This window comes from Anneissia japonica, unplaced genomic scaffold, assembly GCF_011630105.1.
Source record: "Anneissia japonica isolate Jap-2015-1 unplaced genomic scaffold, ASM1163010v1 scaffold284697_len431725_cov185, whole genome shotgun sequence".
Lineage (NCBI taxonomy): Eukaryota > Metazoa > Echinodermata > Crinoidea > Comatulida > Comatulidae > Anneissia > Anneissia japonica.
Genome location: NW_022717350.1, coordinates 379,346 through 401,374, shown reverse-complemented (window position 1 = coordinate 401,374; position 22,029 = coordinate 379,346). Strand labels below are relative to the sequence as shown.

Below are 22,029 nucleotides of genomic sequence, written 5' to 3'. Positions count from 1 at the left end.
CAAGGAACACAGTTCACACACCCCTGCTGTTGCAGATTTTGAATTATAAATGAAAAAATTGTTGATAACAAAATAAGAGATGTGCAACCTTATTCATATATCACTTTTTGAAAAAAAGGGTGAAGTTCATTGCATTTAATTAAAAATGGAACCTCTCAAGAGATTATTGTTTAGAATGTTTGTAATGCACTTATTAATTTCCATGGTAGTGTTGTTTGAAAAACATTATTGATCAATAACGTAATCTCCTGGCCTTTAAACACTAATAATCCGGAAAGATGTGTCTAAATTTTACATTCCTACTCGATTAGTCAGAAAGTAGTATTCCAACTGATATACGAGAATATTATAAACTGTAACGATTTTTATGAATCAGAAAGACATTTACCATATACCTTCATCATAATAATCATCTTTAAAAAGATGATAATGACAAATTCTATTGGCAAATAATCCGTTCAATGTAATTATAATATTGCAAACGTCAGTAAAGCGCATTTACACTAATATACACTCACAGTAGGAGATCTGGGAATAGGTGAGGGGACCAGAGATGAACTTTTACAAACTGAGGGACCAAACAATATCAGAATATATTTTACGGTTATGGCACCATTTTTTGTAATTTCCAATTGATGACACTCAATATACTTCGACAAACTGATCAATATTCAGTCTAGTAAAAGCTATAATGGTACTATGGTGAAGTCAGTGAAGACATGCTACTACAAACTGGCTGGCTAGGTTACACCTGTCCTTGTAATGCCTGACTTCCACTACCCTATGCTCTGTAAATACTATTTATAAATTAATTAATTAATTAATTAATTTTTAAAAAAAATCGAAAATTAGAAATAATAAAAAATAATTAAATAATACTAAATAATTGAAATAATAAAAAAAAACCCGGAGAAATATAGTTTGATGATGTATGTCATATGCAAGAAGAATTAAAATTTCCTCATTACAAGGTTCATGCAAAGGATACTGCAAACCTAGTAAAAGTACAAGTTATTGTTGTTAAGCCAACCATAATAAGCAAGTGATATATACAATCACAACTAACACTTTTCGAGATATAAAGATTACTGTACTGTAGTCTACAGTATGTTCACATTAATGACCAAATCAGGAAATGTAATCTTGGAAGATCATTGAACTGCAATGACTTATATCTGGCCAATTGCTACAGGCAACTTATAAACAACAACCTAATATTTCTACTAAGTTCAGACTATAAACAGCACAATACAGAAAACTATCAACAGAGGAAACACAGCAAAAATACAATTAAATATAGATCTATTAAATAGCAAAAGGGTTTAAAGAATACGGTATTATTGAACTGTCTACTAATTATTGACAGGGAAAATGTTTTTTCATTCAAATTTTTAAATGTATGTTAATAAAATTAAATTTGGCACTACAATATATTGACATGAATTTTACAATTTCTAAGCTCATGGAACCAAAAAATTTATTTTCTTACATGAGAACGTTTTATTGGTTAATGCATCTTGTATAAGACTTTTAAATTTCTCTTCACAAAAATCAATTTTTATTATTAACAATTATTAAAATTTTAAATGGTAAAAGAGTTCTGACAATCATGGTTTCTGTGAAAAAAAAAAGCATTTTGATTTATTAGAAGAAATAAATAATAAGATTTGGACAGATTTACAAGCAGATTTAGCTCAATCTAAAACTACTGATTATTTTTTAATTTATGTTATCAGAAATGGGATCACCTTTATAGCCTGTCTCTTATACACATCTAGATGTGTATAATAGACAGAGTCTACAGTATGTTCACATTAATGACCAAATCAGGAAATGTAATCTTGGAAGATCATTGAACTGCAATGACTTATATCTGGCCAATTGCTACAGGCAACTTATAAACAACAACCTAATATTTCTACTAAGTTCAGACTATACACAGCACAATACAGAAAACTATCAACAGAGGAAACACAGCAAAATACAATTAAATATAAATCTATTAAATAGCAAAAGGGTTTAAAGAATACGGTATTATTGAACTGTCCACTAATGGACCTTTCCGCTAAGCCCCGCCCCTTGGATATTGTTGCTAAGGTCCCACAAGACGACAGTGTTAAAACATACGCGAACACGTGCGTTTGTGGGACAACACGTGTGTTTGTAAGACGCACGCGTATCCCTAGCACTGTTCTGATTAGTCAGTTGTTAAGTTTGATTGACACTCCGGAAAGGTCTATTATTGACAGGGAAAATGTTTTTTCATTCAAATTTTTAAATGTATATTAATAAAATTAAATTTGGCACTACATTATATATTGACTTGAATTTTACAATTTTTAAGCTCATGGAACCAAAATAAATGTCCAAGAATGCTGAAAGGACCCTACTGCTCGGAACAAAGTTTTGTCTAGCCATAAGTAATTATGTAGCACACGGCACTTAATAGTTAATCAATAAATTTTAAGCCGGCACAAAGCCAACCGTAAATTGGTAAGTTGAATCAGGTCCTGCATTGTTGGACCTGGGCCGACTCATCTTCATAACTGAAGCTAGGTTGCCAGAGTCGCTATGATAGCAGTCAATTTTGACATCTTATACCATAACATTTCAAAGGAGGAAGTGTGAACATTCACAGTGCGACCCTGAGCGGACTAAAAATACTAAACCGCAAAGGGAACAGTTGTTTTGAGTCGGCCGTAGTTAAGGCGACCATGGGCTGATATAATACAGTGTGACTGGGCTCTGAAATCACATGACTTAAAACTAATCCTAATCTAGATACTCAACATAGTTTGTGTACACACTCCAGTAGATTACTTTATCCATGTTGGAATAAATATTTACACTAAAATGTCTTGTCATATTTCAAGATATGGCATTCTAAAGTAACTGTTCATAAAGTTCGATGAGAATCTAGGCTAGGCAGTGAACATACACAAGCTCAATATGATCAAGACTAATACTGCTTAGCAGTAGAGAGAGATATAAAGAGACAACCACGTAAGCATATAAAAAAAAACCAAAATTTACAAGGCAGTTTTTGAATAACATAAAATTTGAAAATGCCGTCATGAAACACCTGCCTACTGTAGTAAGGAAATTAATGAAATATTGCAAACACAAAATGTTTTATTAGTTGACGTACAGGATATAATGCTTCAACTAATGCTTTTGTTACTCTTTTTTTTTGTCATATATTGCAGCAAGTGCCTGTTGGGCAGGTAACCACATAATTACGCTATAATTGTGCATAACAAAAATAATCCACCAATTTATTTTCTTACATGAGAACGTTTTATTGGTTAATGCATCTTGTATAAGACTTTTAAATTTCTCTTCACAAAAATCAATTTTTATTATTAACAATTATTAAAATTTTAAATGGTAAAAGAGTTCTGACAATCATGGTTTCTGTGAAAAAAAAAAGCATTTTGATTTATTAGAAGAAATAAATAATAAGATTTGGACAGATTTACAAGCAGATTTAGCTCAATCTAAAACTACTGATTATTTTTTAATTTATGTTATCAGAAATGGGATCACCTTTATAGCTCTGCTATTTTTTTTCGGCTATTTAATTTTGTCCATTTGCTCAAGATTGTATACATTAACAAAATATATATTAGTTAAATGTTTATTTAAGATAAAAAAATTTTTTTTTTGTTAATTCCTTTTTACTAATGTGATGTTTTATTTAATAATAATAATAATAACAATAATAATAATAATAATAATAATAATGGTAGATTTAAATAGCGCAAATTGTTAAGCGCTTGCACTATCCTTACTCCGGTCATTGGATTAAACACGTATGGAACACAAACTTAAGCTCCCTGGTTAGTAGAAACATGCAAATGTCGTGAATTGGTGGGAGATGGGTTATATTCCGGAAGTTTATAATGCTGGTTGGTAAGCTTCTTGATTTACGGAAGACGCCCGCAAGTTGCCGAACACTTGGGACACGCTTCTATTACTTGCTCCTACAAAGATTGCGTACGTTTTGCCAAATGATTATTACCACACATAAAGAATTTTTTATTATTAATTATTAAAGTATAAGTGCACAAAATTGTAACTATGAACTACAAATAGACTGTTGCAGTACAAGTATTTCAGCACAATGGCACTGCAAATTATGGGTTGTTCTCCTACCTTTAAGAGTATGTCTCATTATTTTCTGGAAAATTTGCACAGAAACTAGCATTATTTTTTAAATTAAGTGGACAGATTTCTAGTCCTAAATGTTTGAAGAGTGGAAAATATTCACTAAGAAGGACCATGTTTTTAGTCTGTTATTATCCTAATATTCCTATACAATCAGACTTCATCTAGACACTATCACTTAAATACTTTTGGGACAATTTTTAAACCTAATACTTAATTACTAAATTATTAAGTTGAATAAAATTCATCTCCTTCCAAAGTATATGTTTGTTGATTTTTTTTATTTTGGATATAAAAAATGTTGAGACTCATCCAAAATATTTGTTTATACATTATTCACAAATCAGAAAAATCTACAAAAATAATCTATATATCACTCTTTTAAAAAATTATAATATTAACGTTAGATGACTTTACTGTACAATTTTATTAAATTCACCAAAACAAATGAATCGTATTTGATCTATACTCTCTTTTCTATAAGAACACTGAGGTTGAAATTTGTCTAAAATTAAGACTAAAATAAGAACAGATTATTAGGCTGATGTAAAAATGTCAAATGAGATTTTTAAAAAACAAAAATTGAAAAACCAACAAATCTTATCTGTACTCTACAGCAAGTGACTATGTAATACCCTCACAGTAGTAATATATCGCTGTACAAGAATAATTTTCTATATTTGAAAAGTAAGAACAAAATAAGTACAATTTGAGCCTGAAATCGGCAAATGAATAATAACACTGAGCATGGTGAATTTTTACTGGTTCTTATTTAAAAAAATAAAGTATAGTGTAGATTCGAAACTAAATTGAACATAAACTAACATACATTATCATAATGGCATGGGATTTAGAATCACACATAAGCATGCTCTACAAGAATATGAAAAGAATCCTTACAACCCATAAACAAACATAAACAATTTCCTTGCTTACCTAATTGAAAATCCTTTCTAAACAACACTCTATTTCTTCGGATTATTTTCTTGAGTGCAATTAGCCATCGTTCTTGCGCTACCTCTTTCATGATGAGTTTGTTTAAAAATTTAAAAGTCAGATGTCTTACGACTGGTTTTAAACTGCCTGCTAACTAGTGCCATTCATAAACCAATTAGTTAAGGTTTGTTAAAGTCTAAACTTGTGTCTTCTCAGGAAGGAATAAATCCCACTTTAAGTAAACCTCGAAGTCTGAATGAAAACAGTGCAGATAACTTGGATTAACACGTGTGACAAGGTGACCGTCAGATTCCTTTCTGACACATCACACGCTGATCGTACTTGATAAACACCAATTGGCTTCTTCTCATATTGTAAAATGGGAAAAATAATGAATCAGGATTCAGTATGGTGTGCAAGCTATCTCATTATGACGAAGGCAGAACTGAAGTCAAAGCCACTGGAGCATTCATTAATAGTAGGTTTATATTAATATGTACATACTGACATAATGTTAAGTCACTAGTCTGGTATTGATGTGAGATATCCGTTCCAACTGCGCAGATGTGTATAAGAGACAGATATAGTGTTAAATAAAACAATATTTATATAATACATATACTTTAGTGTTTCTAAAGTCACAATCTTTACGTATGTTTCATTACTGTTATGCGTACGATTAAATTTTATTGTTTCTATTTTCTAAGGCTCACTAATAATTATAAGATTAAACTTGGTATTAAAATAAGTTTTAATAGAAAATATGTACTATTAAGTTGGTAATTAACAAGGATAACTTTGAGCAAAGATTTAATCAATTTACTAATTGATTATCATTAACATAATGACGACATAACTCTGCTTCCTAATTAATAAAAGACTTCATCAAATCACATCTGCTATTAGCTTTAAAGGGATACATTGGTTGCTTTCTTTGGCTTCAGTTTAACAGGTACTGTTAGCTGGCTATTTTAATTACTGTATTGTTTTTGGACGCACCGTCTATTGAGAAGTTTGCCACTGATGGAAAAGTGTAGTTCCTAATAAATTATCATTATTATTATTATTATTATTATTATTATTATTATTATTATTATTATTATTATTATAATATAATCTTTAATCAAAGTTTTATCAAATTTAAGAAGTGATAAAAGCTCCACGAAATGGAATAGCAGAGTCAGAATTACGTTTAACATCATTCATTATGCGATGAGAGACTATGTAAAAAGTTTTTTCCTCTTTTAAAGACTATGTAAAAAAAATAAAAAATAAATCAGTGAAAAGACAATGTTGCTTAAGTCTTATAGTCTTGAAAACAAATTTTCTTAACCTCACTCATCCTACTAATAATTATTATTATTATTATTCTAATTATTATTATTATTATTATAATATAATCTTTAATCAAAGTTTTATCAAATTTAAGAAGTGATAAAAGCTCCACGAAATGGAATAGCAGAGTCAGAATTACGTTTAACATCTTTCATTATGCGATAAGAGACTATGTAAAAAGTTTTTTCCTCTTTTAAAGACTATGTAAAAAAAATTAAAAATAAATCAGTGAAAAGACAATGTTGCTTATTAAAGTCTTATAGTCTTGAAAACAAATTTTCTTAACCTCACTCATCCTACTTCTATTAACTTGAGTAAAATATTGACGTCAATATGCACAGTGCATGATTAATTACAAGCATAAACTTCATCTCCAACAATATATACCTAAAACATAGGAAGTTGTTAATAGAGAGTGCTTGACTGATGAAGGACGGTTTCGATGAAAGAGAGAGCCACTGTGCCTGGCACAAGCAAACCTGTCTGTAGTACAGCTGGACAAAAATATAGCGAAAGAAGAAAAACGCGTAAAAAAAGTATCATTTAAAAAAAAAAACTATAAAGCATAATATCTTAGAGGGTAGAAAACTTCTTCTGGCAGACTTGTTGTGATACCTAGTCTCAAATTTCTAGTCTTGACAATTAATTTGGAAACAAGCTCTCGTAACCTTGAAAGCTCTGATGAGAACAGTATAATAGAAGCAGTAGAGGTAAAAGGATCTATTAATCAATCAGCCAATTGTTTCTAGAACTCCTCATTGGAGCTAAAATTAATTATTGGAACAGTATAAGCAAGTTTAAAATATTATTTTCATGGGTAAGTTTCCCATACGATTATAATCAAAACAGTACTGGAAGCTGCCTGTTAATTATAGTCATTAGCAACCAACGTCAAAACATAACCTTGGTTATATATAAATTTTATTTTAAGATTGAAAATTGTTAAGCTTATTAATTTAAAGATTACTACTGGCTATCTATCTATCATTATCTTATCTTTTGATAATATTAATATAAATTTCATATTTAAGTAAAGCTGATTACTATTTCCTCATTTAAATAACCTTAATCTATTCGTTGCACATATTTAAATTTATTATATTGCATAAATATGAAATATTTTATAGTATAAGAACCTATGATTTGGATAACTTATAAATATTATGTAATAAAGTAATTTAATTGAACATAACTTTTGTATTTTAAAATGAGAAATAGGAAGAAAGTACCTTCTAGTCTACAAATGATAGGGGTTGTGAGGCAGACAGGTATGCTAGGGTAACCCCCTACTCATCTCGAAAGATGTACTGGTTCAATATAGTCCACAGGAGACAAATGTGAATACTGAGCCAGCAGACCTATAGGTAAGCTTGAACCAGCGGCAGTACTTGTTACTTGTAACTTGTATAGCGCCTTTCTTTTCAGCTACGAAGCGCTGAAGTTCTTTTCCCTGATCATTGGGTCCACATGTTAAGTGTTGCTGCTGGTAATCAGCGCAGGAGCAGGCACCCCACCAGGTACCCATTTATACTCCTGGGTGAAGAGAAGCAATGCAGATAAAGTGTCTAGCTCAAGGACACAAGCAAAATGCACAGCGAGGGATTAAAACCCCGACCTCGAGGTTGGGAAACCAAACCGTTCGAACTGCGCCAAACCGCTTCAGTATTGAGGCTATAGGTTGCGGAATCTCTGCCTTAACTGCTCAACAACTCGTTGTCCAGAAGAACAGAATAGAACAGGCTAAATTCAGACACACTGTGGTTTTTTGTTACAAAATCTAGACACATAATCCTATCTTAAGTCCTTGAAAAAAAATGACGTATGTATGTTAAGTTTACATTTTGAAAGTCATAAAAAGTTAGTAGGCCTACATCAATTAATAAATTATTGAAATTATATGTCGCTTAAGTGTATTTCTGCATAGTTAAATGCTTGTGGGTGCCACCGACTGAACAATTACCCAAAAGCCTGTAATCTGACAAAGGCAGAGAACAAAATGGTTACCCAACAATAATTAATTGAAGTAAATACTGAAATGTGAAATGAAGTTTTCCTTTCAAACTTGAAATACCCAATTTTAGGATTGTAGGAAGTGGAAGCTACACAAATAAGAGTGGCCTGAAACAAAAATAGGAAACACTACAAAGTGTCTTAGAGCCTTGTATAGCACATTTGACAAATCAAAACAAGTAAATCAAAATAGAATAATCTACACTCTTGCTGTATTTTAAAACATACCTAAAGCCAGCATCCTTGTCTGATATAGCAGCATGTTAGATATACTGTTGCGATTTCTATACATTGCTCTTTTGGATATCATCCTCAAAATGAGAATGTCCTAACGGATCTTTCACGGAACTTCATAGAATAAAATAAAGAGTTTACAATGGTTTCCAAACCAGTGAGGGAAAGTCCAGACAGGAAGCCTTACTGAGTAATTGTGTTCCACACCAAAACACAAGTCAAGTGCTTTGAAGCAATGGATACCCATTTCCTCTATTGTCATTACCTAAACCATAAAAATAGCATAACTAAAACTACTAGACTATCTCGAAGGAACCTTGTCTTTTTTTTACCTTTTTGTATTGCTAATAATTTTTTAAAGTTACTATTCTTTAGACACAAAAGCTAATCAGTGGCTTTATTTTATTCTTAGGGTTAAAAAAATAAAGAAACACTACCGTAATCCTTGACGTCACACAAATCGGAATAACAATACACACTTTGTTTTCGTGCTATGTAGATTCTTGTATGTTTTTAGTTGTAGTAAGTACTGTATTTAAAATGGCGTGATCGAGTTATTCAATATATCTTCCATATACATTGCTGTTTATAATTAGACTTTAAATCATTATGAATATGTAGGAGATAATGATGTAAAAAGTAATAAACTTTTTAATAAATCAGATCAAAAGCCTTCATTAAAACAGTGAACTTGTTGAAGTCAAGGTCAAAACATAGTGTAATTAAGGTAGAATTCCTCTTTTTTTCAGCTATTTAAGTACTATTTTTTAAATCTTTTTTTTATGTTTAAGTTTTTTTTTTTTTACTATGGAGGAACTGTTGTACTGCTTGGTGATTGTTGTAACAAATTAGGGTCATATGATTCTGTGATGTAGCGACATAATATTCTATAACAGGATATATAAATTTTAATCAGTATTCACTGAAAAAAAAAAAAAATAGATAACAAGCAACCATGATTCTATATTTCAATCTTTATTCACTCATCTTTAGGGGAAAAGGAATAAAATATAAAAGAAAAAAATGCAGCAAATGATTCAACAACACATTACCGCAGGTAAGCCTATTCCATTATTTGTCTCTTGGAATTAAAAAAATGCAATGTCATGCTTTGCATTACATAAATACATAAAAATACATTAGGCCCAATAAAAAAAAAGGATTATTTTATCACCATATTTTCCACAAATCCCAAGTTGGCAACCAATGTTCTAAAGTACTGCAAAAATAAAAATTGTAAAAATGTGGTTTTTTTTCCTGATTTAAAAAAAAAATTAATAGTAGATTTTAAAGTATTTTGCTTGTATTATATCAATCATGTGTTTTACAGTGAATATTAATGAACTAGCAACCAACTCAAATGTGATATTTAGCTTTTTAGCAATATGAAATATAAAAATAAAAAGCCTCTCTCCCTCATCACTTCTCCAGACTAGATAGGATGATAAACTAATAATTTTTTTTTTTTATTGGACCTTAGTTGGACACATTGAAATGTTTCCCAGCATAGCATTTAAAAAATACTTGACAAGGCAGGGACTCAGCCAAACCACAATTTAATCATGTAACAGTAACAATTATGTTACCATCATATCAAACATTGTCAAAATTAATCCTGTTAAAAATAATTATATTAAATAAATTTAACCTTATTATTATTATTATTTTATGACATCTTATAATAGGATCATAATTTGCATGAACATACAGACAGGAAAAAGCTAAAGGAGAGACGAGTAAAACAAGATTTAAGTATTTATCCTAACAAGCTTTCAGTACTGATTTTCGAGTAATCAACTAGAGTATAAAATATAATGTGGAAAAGGTCGTTGACTGGAAATGTTCAGACTTTGTAGTGTTGGCAGACTAAACTAAATAGGATAGAAAGTTTCTGTTTCAAATGACATAGGACAAACACCCAGTGGCGTATCAAGGTGGGGGATCACCCTCTACATGCACCCCCTATTAGAAATGTGCTTAGCAAAGAAATTATATTTCTCTTTATTTTGTCAGCTATAGCCCCTCATCTAATTCTTTATCTCCCACCAACATTATCTTGAGACCCACAAGCGCCTTTTTCGTGTGCCCCACACAGAGATCTCAAGTCTCCCGAAAATTCGCGGGTTCTCCCGATTTTTGAGGCCGTCTCCCGCCCTCCCGATTTTTATTAATATCTCCCGATTTTTTTAAATATCCTGAAAATTTCACGAAAAATGTGATTTCCACGATGTCATAGAGCAATGAAACAAAATTTCTTATCTTAAGTCAATATACTATGGCGCTCACTCAGCCATAAAATGTCATAAACAAGGCCATGGAGTTGTTATTTAAGTTGTTTATCAAAATAACAACTCCAGGGCAAGGCAGGCCTAGATCCGTGGTGTTTATCCTCCATGTTACGATCTTTTGCATCCAGTGCCGACCTCATTCAATGAGATGGCTGTCAGTTGTTTGGTATTCACAAACTGAATTTAGTCGACATTGAGGCCAGTTTCGATGTTTGTTTAATCATCTTCACACTCAGTGGCCCTATTCATAAGCAGCAGCCATGTAATAAGGTCATCGAGTGTGCAAATTGTTTAATATAGAACAACTGAGCTACAAATAAGTATCATTACATGTTTTAATGTATTTTACTTTAAGGATACCAATGGACTTGACAATGAATTTGAACAATTAATCATCAATCAATCAATAAATAAATTAATCAAATAATTAATGGAATATAATTCAATGATATAAATCTTACAAAAGGAATTTAAATTGAAGTGATTTTCTGTCAGAATAATGCTATTTATAGTGAAAAGATTTTTTTTTCTTATGATATTCCATGAAAAATTTCACAACACAAGTTATAAATAAACCAAAATGATGTGTTGAAACTAAAAGGGATTAATATGTGCAGTGACATTTAAAATCTGGTGAGAATACAGTACTTTATTTATTCATTAAAGGTGATGGAAAGGTGGAGTTAACACAGAAAGCTTTTGGTTCACAACCATTCCACTATGAATTGTGATAATCCACTACAAATTTTACTATAACAAATTTTGACACATTATTATAAAATTAGTCCTCAAAAGAGTCATTAGTGCATGGCTTTTAAGGACTATTAATAGACCTAATAGTCACCAAATATGACGTCATCACATTTTCATCGAGTGGATATTAAAGTTGTTTACCTCACCAAAGTTATATGCTAATGCATTAAGTGGAGTCGAAAGTGGTGTATATTAAATCGCCTAAAATGTAAAGAAGATAGCACAGAAGATACTATTCATAACAACGTATACATTTTGAATGATCCATAGATTCATGAGTAAAGGTTTATTTGATTTACATTTCCATTCAGACTAAAAATATGAAGTGTTTTGAGAGGCCTTCTAGGGGGCCTAGGCCAATTGCTCACGGGACATCCAGCACTGACTAAGACGATCTCTGTTGATTTAGAGGTACATGTTGAATTTAAATACTGTCACCAAGCCATTTTGTTTCAATTTCTGTATGAAATATTTAAACTATTGGACAAACTTAAATTACTAAATTGTAGAATAAGATGTTTCTTTTGACTACGATGGCCAATGAGTCAGAAGAATGTTGTTTGTAAGACTATGTTCATGCGACGAGGCTATGCAAACATGTTCAAGTTTTCCACCAGTTTGTTTCACTCCACTTAATTCAAATCTAATGGGTCAAAATTCTGATGTTTATTAAAGTTACTTTACGATACAATGTAAAAGTAAATAATATTGAGGAGTTTAAAACGGTGGAAATTTATTCGAGCGAAGACTTCCTATTGTGTGAAAAAAACTGTCACCTAGCGGTTTGTTTCGATGCGATACCCACTATAACTGCTTTGTGTTGGTGACTACGGCTATGTTCTCACACGGCAGCTAACGGTTAGCAGGATGCGGATCCTGCTAACCATATGAGAAGATCCCGATCCAGATACCAAGAATATGATGATCGAATAACTGGCCAAAAAGAAACTGGAAATTGTAAACGTGTACATGCGATTGATTGATTGATGATATAAAGGCACTCAACGTGCTAACCGATAGTGCTTGCTAACCGTTAGCGGTATCTGGATACCGCTAACGGTTAGCGCTAATCGATCAGGCATTCTCACACAGGTGCTAACAGTTAGCGCTAACGGTTAGTTCCCGATCCAGATACTAGGGCTCTCGTGAGAACCAGGCTTAATTCGGTCTATTAGTCCTTGTTTTAAGTGTACTAATTTTCCAAAATAGTGAATAGAAAACTGTTATAATAATTGCTTTATTAGCCATCAGCTTCCATTACTCTTTAAAAATTTTATTAAGCTAAACTGCAAAGTCGGTTAGCATCCACTTACATTGATCGCTTTCAAATATTGGTACCACTACAATGGCGCTGTGTTCCTAAAGCCGGCCACTCTTTGCGCACGACGAGAGTCGGCCTCCGCGATTCTATGAAGAACGCAATGCAACGACACGCGCGCAACATATCATTTTTAACGAATATCCACTCAGACTGTTACCGACAATTAGCAAATGGTTTTACATCATCTAGCGCTCACATAGAGTGGAGTTGGATTCGTTGTATGACCGTCATACGACGCAGTTAGTGCTCAGCTTTAGACAAGCTGGTGTAGTATTTCTTCAATATTGTAGCAGGTCTCTCATCAGTACATATGGTGGTCATGTGTGTATGGTTCACCATAACTCGAGAAGCCCTGTAAGCTGAACAATTTTAGTGGGCTTAGCGATGCAGATTAACTTGGTAATTTTTTTATATAGTGTATAAATGAATGGCATTTATTTTTTGCTTATGATAGCTGGTGTAGCATCTTCACTTTAATTATAGTTCTACATCTATTGGATACATACCGTAAAACCTCAAAATGAATGCTGTAAATCTTTGGAATTAATACTATACAACAATAACTAGGGCCACTGTAACATTAATCTGTATCTTGGAGCGTATTAACCAGCATTAAATCATATAAACTGCTGTATATAACCAAGATGTTTTCAATTTTATTTTGTTTCTTTGAAACTCATGTGCAGTCCTCTACTATCTCGAAAAGAAATCTATGCTTTCTTGAAAAGAAGCCCATGCCCTTCATTTTTAGGCTAATTTGCAAACTGAAGAGAGTGGGGGGAGGGGGTTTTAATTTGAGATCGGCTTCTTCTTGAGATTAAGTCTATTGGGCTTCAATTCGAGGTTTTACGGTTTGGTGGTTACCCTAGACTCGAGCAGCCCTGTAGCAATAGTCGTATGCAGCTCAGGGGATGCAGATTATCTTCTAATTTTGTTTTATAGCATAGTGGAACATTATGCCTTGAAAACATCAAAGCTAACTTATAACTTCAGGACACCTGAGACGGCAATAAATTCATTTAATAGACATAATAAAATAGGTACACTAATATCAAGCTTTTAGACTGAAATGCACAGTTATAGCCTCAGCACTGATACTGCGACTTTAATCAGCTAACCTGATTTTCAACATCAATGAAAAAATCTAATTATAATTGAGTGTTTCAGCACCAAGTTCTATTAAATGAGATTAATACAGTAGTCGTTTATCTGCTGCTTATTTTTAGTATACTGTGACGTCTTTAATTCTCAATTTATCTCTTACTAGGTGATAATTAACTGGATATACATTTGCTTTACTCTATTAAGCATGAAGCCTTACACAATTCAAGTTTCTATTTCCAGTTTATTTTGTAATCAAGTCTAGAAATCTTGAAACATAGAATAAGAATCGGGGCATTGCCAAAAAACCTATTTAAACAAAATTTACACGAAGTCTAGTGAATAAAACAGATGCAGTACTCATAATTATAACATCCTATATTTTACTTTCAGTCACTAGCACCGAAAGGGGCCCCGGCCTGTGTGTGGGACCAGGTAAAAAAACCCTCAATTTTTCTCAAGATCTCTATAATAATGTTATCCTCAAAATTTACAAAAGGCTGTAGCTGTTGGGCCATACCCCACACAATGTGACTCTGCTCTGCTGCATTAAATTACATAATACCATTTAAATTTTATTACCAGTTTATAAATACCAATTATGTTTATGTTATTTTCTATAGAACAATTTTTTATATGGTAAAAATATAGAAAATGAAAAAAATAAATGTTTTATTTATGACTTTTTTATGTCAAATTATAACATAGATATGTCAGTTAGATACTGGAAAGCTTCACCACAAATTGCTTCACCAAATTGATTCTCTTGATATGAATCGCTATAAAAAATGTTGGCAATAATTTATATATGACAAGTCAAATGTAAATGGGAACACATTACTTACTATTGATTTTATACTACAAACAATTTATAATGCATTAATTTGTAAAATTTCTCAAAGAAAATGTTTGCACGTTTGTAAGAATGAAAGTGAAATAATTTGTTTTATAGTTGTTCACACAGATTTCCCAAGAGAATGTAGCATTCCATCCAGTCAGCTTGTATCAACGTGCACATGCTTACATGCCAGTCTGCGTTAACGCTCCGTGCGGACACTTGATACATACGACATGTGACTCACTACTATTTGTAAATATCTTCATGCTGTTTTATACGTGGCTATGAGTGTCTCTCTGACGTCTTGATGTTGTAGGAACACAAACAAGAATTCCTGGAGGTCAATGACCCTGTAATACATCAATCAATCAAATTATATATTATATATATTATATTATATTATATTATTATATTATTGATATTTTTGAGGATTTATTTCTAAATGTCTTCGATGAATTTTATACACATGGCCATCCATCATACAATCATAGTTTTTGTCAATGTAATATACTAATGCTATAATTCGACAAATGATTAGTATTTAATAAATATTATTTTGATTTTTTTCAACATTAATAAAATTACTGAAATTTAATCGAAGTTTTCTAAAGAAGACACTAGAAGATTGATGATAAATTTTTGGGTAATGTTATTTAGACTGCAGAAGGCGGCTTTGTTGGCACTTACAACAGATGAATTTTAGAGTATTAAAAAGCATCACAGATACAGTAATATGGGAATTTGGGATAACCTGCCAGATGCTGAAGGATGCTGGGTAATTCTGGGACATGCTGGTACAGTATATCACAGGGGTGTAGCAGTCTGGTAAATTGGATATAAGCTTCTACTTTTTACTTCCACGAATGTTCTCGCCAACCCAGTAAAACTATATTTTAACAGACATAATTAACGGAATGTCAACTCTCATTACGCGCAAACAATCAGTGGCACAACTCAGAAACGCAATGGGAAATTAAGCAAATGCTATCTAGAGAGGTAATAGAATTACAAGGTGATTTTTTAAGTACTTGAATGTAGCTATTTGTGCTTGTTAAATTTCCAGAGGGAGTGTAACTTTTCCTGGGAAGGGGGCTGTATCTTCCTCCATGTCCTTTGAATACTGGTAGGGAAGTTGGATAAAGTGTTCAGGATAATAGAAGAACAATACATATGTACACTCTTAACCCCTAATACACCTAAGTACAGTATGACGTAGTTAATGTTTGATGCCAATTGAATCTAACATGTTTGTTAAGAATACTCATATCCTTGGCACTCTTTCTACCTCAGGATCATTTTCACTTTTTCTTTAGCTATCCATGGTATGTGTGTGTCTGTTTATAGAAAACCAAATGAATAGTTATGTTGGCCTATAAACATGATACAAACATTATTTGTTTATATAAACAATAAATGACCAAATCATTTGAGAAATGCGAATGACATTTGAATGACGTATGTTAAAAAAGTTATAATTCCATTTCTAAACAATTTGGCTGTCATTTCCCACTTTACGACCATCAAATGACAAGCTTTTATAACTTCACCATGGTTTATGGGATTGGCGCATATAAATTCATTAAGCAATTAAGAAAATCAGTAAGTAGAGATATATACAGGCAGTTCTATGAAGTATACAAAAAGCATCAGAAGATTAAATCAATACATCACATAGTACAACGCCAGAAAGAATGGATCCAAAATTTCGAGACACAAAAAGTATATTTGACAAAATAACTCGAAAGCGGTTAATGAGATACAGAAAACCACACCTGCCTCCCCCATCCCCAACAGACATTATCTCATTTACTCTGACTGAGATATTAGAATGTTCCCATATTTCACATATTTTTCTCAATTTAATTATATATTTAACATTTATACCTAGAAAAACAAATTTTGTGTTTTATATTTGACATTCATGATGCAACAAAATCCTTTATTATTTGTCATTATAAACTATTTAACTATAAATTTACCTTGTGGGTGGTGACACCCTATTGGCTACAGCTGTACATCCCTTGTGTTCATTAATATTACATCAGTTTTTAAAAACAACATATGTAAGCAATTTAAAACTGGTAAATATACAAGATAGCAGTTTTCTAAAGAAACAAATTGTGAAACTACATGACTTGATCACCGATATAATGTACACTGTGTTAAATATTTGGCTACTCAAGTTTTCAGTGTTGTCAGAAGGCCAGACAAACATTCCGACAAAAAAGGAATCAAAGAGGGAATAGCGTAATGTACTAGATTTAAAAATACACTCAACATCTCTGTGACGTCATTACTTCAAATCAAAGTAGGACAAGCTATTAATCACACAAACACTAAATCAATATGCGAGTACTAAATTTCATATCAAATGTTTTTTTTTCCTCTCAAAATCACATTCTCCAATGAAACAACATATCAAAAATATGTATAACGACCAGTAACAATGATTCAAGATTCCATGAAGCACTATTTTTTCATAAATTTTTCGAAACACATAAATAATACCTATGCCTCGAGGACTACATAACTACGTAAAAGACTAATTATCTCAATATGTGTGCATCAAAATTTCGGGCCAGTACAGTGCAAGAAAAAAATGTCCTCAGTATCTCTACAAGTAAAAACCTATCCAGACTATCAAATTTTATTTGATAAAATCATGTGACATGCCTAAATATGGTCATGATGACATCACATTATGACCATATATAGGCACATCATGACTATATATAGGCATACAACTTGGTAATCTGGATAGAGGTTTAAATCCTGTTGCAAATGTATGTTAGTATTTTTTCCTATTGATATTGAAACTTGCAATCAACTTTGGAAACAATATTGACATTGGCTATTTTCTCAAAGCCTACACACATGATATTCAATGAATGAAACATTCATAACTTTGCTATACTCAACTAATTTCCATCAATCAAATATACACTGTTAAACACAATTTTGTTTTTTTCTTTTCTTACAAATGGATATCCATTAAGAAAGCTATCGTTCACTCACAGAGTGTGGATTTATTAGTGATGATAAAAAACACTGATAGGATCCGAACTAAAAAACATGGAATTGGAATTGGAATGCAAGAACGTTAATAAACAACATTACAAATAAACTACATACATGTGTTGTTCTTATATCATATGGTTGAAGTGAATTATCGTTACTTGATAATTAAGAAGTATCAAAGGAGTCACTTCAAGGAGATCTGGTTAAATGAACTTTCTAAAAGACATCTAAATTACGGGATATTCCCGTCAGCTGCGGAAGACTTGGGATTTCTTGGTTTTCGATATTAAACTTTTTATGTTATTTTTGGGTCTGCGCAAGGTGCTGACCCCAAAGCCTCACTGCTATTCTTGTTCTTGTTACCAAAACTTTAAAAGCGTCCAGCGTCACCAGTTTTGAATGGACGTTCAGGAAATATTGTACACATAAACTAGAGGTGATTTCCAACGTTCATCACCCTTTTTTAAGTTGGACCCCAGCGTTCCCGATACACCTATAAAACAAAACAGGGGTTCCAGCAAGGACTGTTTATTACTGCAATTACCACTATTAGGGCATGTGGCATGGATGGCGCAGTTGGTTAAGGATGTTTTCTAAAGAACTTAAGGTTGTGAGTTTGAATCGCATCTTAGTAATTTTTTTTCCAATTTTAGGAAAATATATTTTTTTCAATTTTAAGATATTTTAATTTTGTACAAATGAACATTCTAAATAATAATTTCTTTGTACAAATAAACATTTCAATTATTTAAAAATTTCTATCTTATGAGCTCTTCCAAAAAATCCAATATAATAACTTGCACCTGTACCGTATTTAAGTGTGGAGGAACGCACAGACCGGTGAACGGTCGCACTTGTTTACACAAAGTGTTGCTAGCAGTTCTTGCGAGCACGTCTTAGAGTATCTCCTGTCATTTATGAAGCCGGCATCGACAGCCAACGAAAGCTCGCACAATAAATAACAACAAAATTTTCTGTCTGAGTGCTACATCTCTTTTCACCTGTCACTGTTTACACTAACATGGCAATACAACTACTTTTAAAATAATCAGAATACCTCCTTTAGTGAATATGTATATCACTTCTGACAGAAATTAAAGACTCAAGAAGATTAATTTTTTTCCTAAGTACAACGAATGGAGTGGTAGATTGGTGATGAGATAATTCACTTTTAATATCCGGGTCTTGGGTTCATATTCTTATAATTAACACTATAAACTCATTAGTTTTAATTATGCAATTGTTAAGTATTTGTATTACTGTATTAAATAAATTACCATTCCTTGCCTTACTTTAACATATACATAGAACATTTTAGAATTATCATTTAATTGACCAAACAAACAAGTGTAAACCACTATACTATACCGCTCGGAAATACGTCAAGTAGGAATTCATGACAATTACTGATAATTATGAAAATAAATAAATTTTGGGGCGAATGTTGTTTTACAACATTTCTTTTTAGTAGCTATTGCTCCAATTATTTATGATCTATTAACTTTTTTACAATTTATTGAAAAGTAATACTAGTTTTAAAATTAAATTAATATTAATTAATGAATTTATATTAATATTTAGCAATTTATTTCTACTGGGACCACAGCAACTATGTCTTATAACTCCTCTAGCTCTATGGAAATTCATCAACAGCTACAGGTAACCATGCATAGGGTATAATAGCAATTTGTATGCAAATACAGATTTAAGATATCAAATTAATATTAAAATATATTAACAGTATACTTTAAATAAGTTACATAAAATTTGACAGCTAAATTACTAATAAAGTATTACAGTAGGCCTCAATTCTTTTTTTCTTATCTGTTCAGCTTGATCATATAATATTAAAAATTGTAACTATATTTTTATTACCTGTATTATATTGCGGTAAGTATATTGAAGATTTTGTAAGGTATCTCAAGGGATATTATATTATACGTAGGCATCTTCCCTGACACGAGCATAGGTATTGATCGTAGGAGCGTGCACGTGTACGGGCCCACTTCTACCTATTAGTCATGCACACAAGAGTGTAAACACGTGTCGGTGTGACGTACGGCACACACGTTTTTCTTCCATCATTACACGAATGCATGACCAGAAACAATTGAAAATATATGTACAGTAGCTTTTGAAAGGAAAATAAAATAGTAAATAAGAAAAATAACGCAAAAGAAAAGATGACCACAGAATTCTTCTTACAATGTTGACCATTGAGGAAGACCTGCTTTCAGAAGGGTGTTCTGGTGTTAAAACTTTTCTTATAATTTTGTTTCTTTAATTTAATTTATGTATGTATGTATGTATGTATATGTGCATGTGTAAATGTATGTGTGTATATATGTGTGTATGTATGTGTGTGTGTATGTATGTGCATATGTATGTATGTATATGTGTATATGTTACATGTATTATAGGTAAATTAATTTATATTTATACAAAACAGTAATATCAGAAATGGCATAGTTATTAATATTAGATCTTAATTGTTCTTGTATTGGTAATTCCCTACTGAACAATTTATTTTATTATCAGAATAATTGGAACTGAAAGGAAAAAAAAACCACCTGATGGTTTTCCATATTAAATGCATGGCCATACACGTGTATGCGGTATGGTCACACGTGTATGCGGTATGGTCACACGTGTATGTGGTCAAGCTGGCACGTGATATACAAGCTTAAGGAATAATTGGCACGTGATTGTAGGCCTAATAAAAAAAAAAACAACAAAAAACATCATCATGATCCTCTACCTGTAAACAAATAGTAACAAAAAGATTTCAATGAAACTGGAACCTTTCACATAATTAACAAAATTTAACAGTTAATATATAATTAATAAAAATAAAAACAAGGTTTATTATATATACTACAAAGGGTTTATTTTATTATATCATTAACTTCAATATATTATTATTATTTGAAAATGTTATCAAATGAATGAATGAATGAATGAATAAATAAATCCATTCCTTCACAAGACAAACAAAAAATGCTCTACATCAACCAAGTCTCATTATAATACATGATTTTAAGTCTGATCTACATCTTACTGTTTTCTGAGCATGACTATTATTTTCTGTTTAAGACTATAATATATAGGTATAAAATGCTAGAATATCTAGGCTCTAGTGGCTTCAACATGAGTGAATTTCATAGCCTCGCGTAAAACTAGGCCAATACATACATATGAGTACCGCCAGTACGCGATGGGATTTCGTTCATCATACAACACATTCTTTCATGAAGTATTAACAATGAAATAAAAGTAAATGCCAGTATGAGAGGCAGGCCGCCAGCTACATCTATTTATATATCTTATAAAAGTATTAATATCATGACTGGCATTTGAATTAAGAGTATTCCCTACTGTACAATTTAACTCTAACCTATTATCAGTTCAATATTGCAATGAATAAATTGCAACCGGCATTATATACACACCTCAAGGTTTCCTAGACACATAGAAACGTGCCCACGCACGTGTATGCGGTTTACGGTCACGCACATAGGAGTGTGCAGTCTACCTCCACATGTGACACAACAGGCTCAAAGCCGGGACCCAAGACCTGTGAAAAAAGGCCCGTCTCTCCTTCCTCACCCTTAAAAATGATAGCAAGAGTGCAAAAAAAAAAAATCCTTAAGAATCATCCTCACTTTGCCTAAGCCATTAACTTAAAAACTTTTATATTATGGAACATATATAAATGCTCTCCATGAAAGGATATCTTTCAAATACAATAAGAAATATAGGCAAAAACATAGTTTAAATGAAGTCAAAAAATTGAATCATTCTGAAAAGGCAAATAATAGAATTAAGTTTATTACATTGAATATTATAACTAAATCATTATATTGTAAAGTAAACATAAATATAAAGACACTTACAACATCTTAAATAATTCACACATTCTCCAGAACTAATACCTATTGATTTTTGTAATTCCTTTCATCGTATTTGGGAGGAATTAGCAGCTAATGTTTGTGATGAGCTTCCAATCATTTTTAAATAAAATCAAAATA

At 31.7% G+C, this 22,029-nt stretch overlaps 1 protein-coding gene across 5 annotated transcripts in view; it reads right to left on the bottom strand.

Annotated features, from left to right (window-relative positions):
* Positions 1–22,029, bottom strand: part of LOC117110186 (ankyrin repeat and fibronectin type-III domain-containing protein 1-like) — a 93,621-nt gene that overhangs the window by 19,218 nt on the left and 52,374 nt on the right. Inside the window, exon 1 of one of the 5 annotated variants that reach the window (XM_033252809.1) lies at positions 8,677–9,009. The exons of 3 other annotated variants lie outside the window; for them this stretch is intronic. In XM_033252809.1, the coding sequence (XP_033108700.1) occupies positions 8,677–8,758 (82 nt within the window). In that variant the 5' untranslated portion in view covers positions 8,759–9,009. Of the gene's footprint in view, positions 1–5,103; positions 5,454–8,676; positions 9,010–22,029 lie in introns of those variants that run through there. One more of the 5 variants, XM_033252808.1, reaches the window with a different exon arrangement.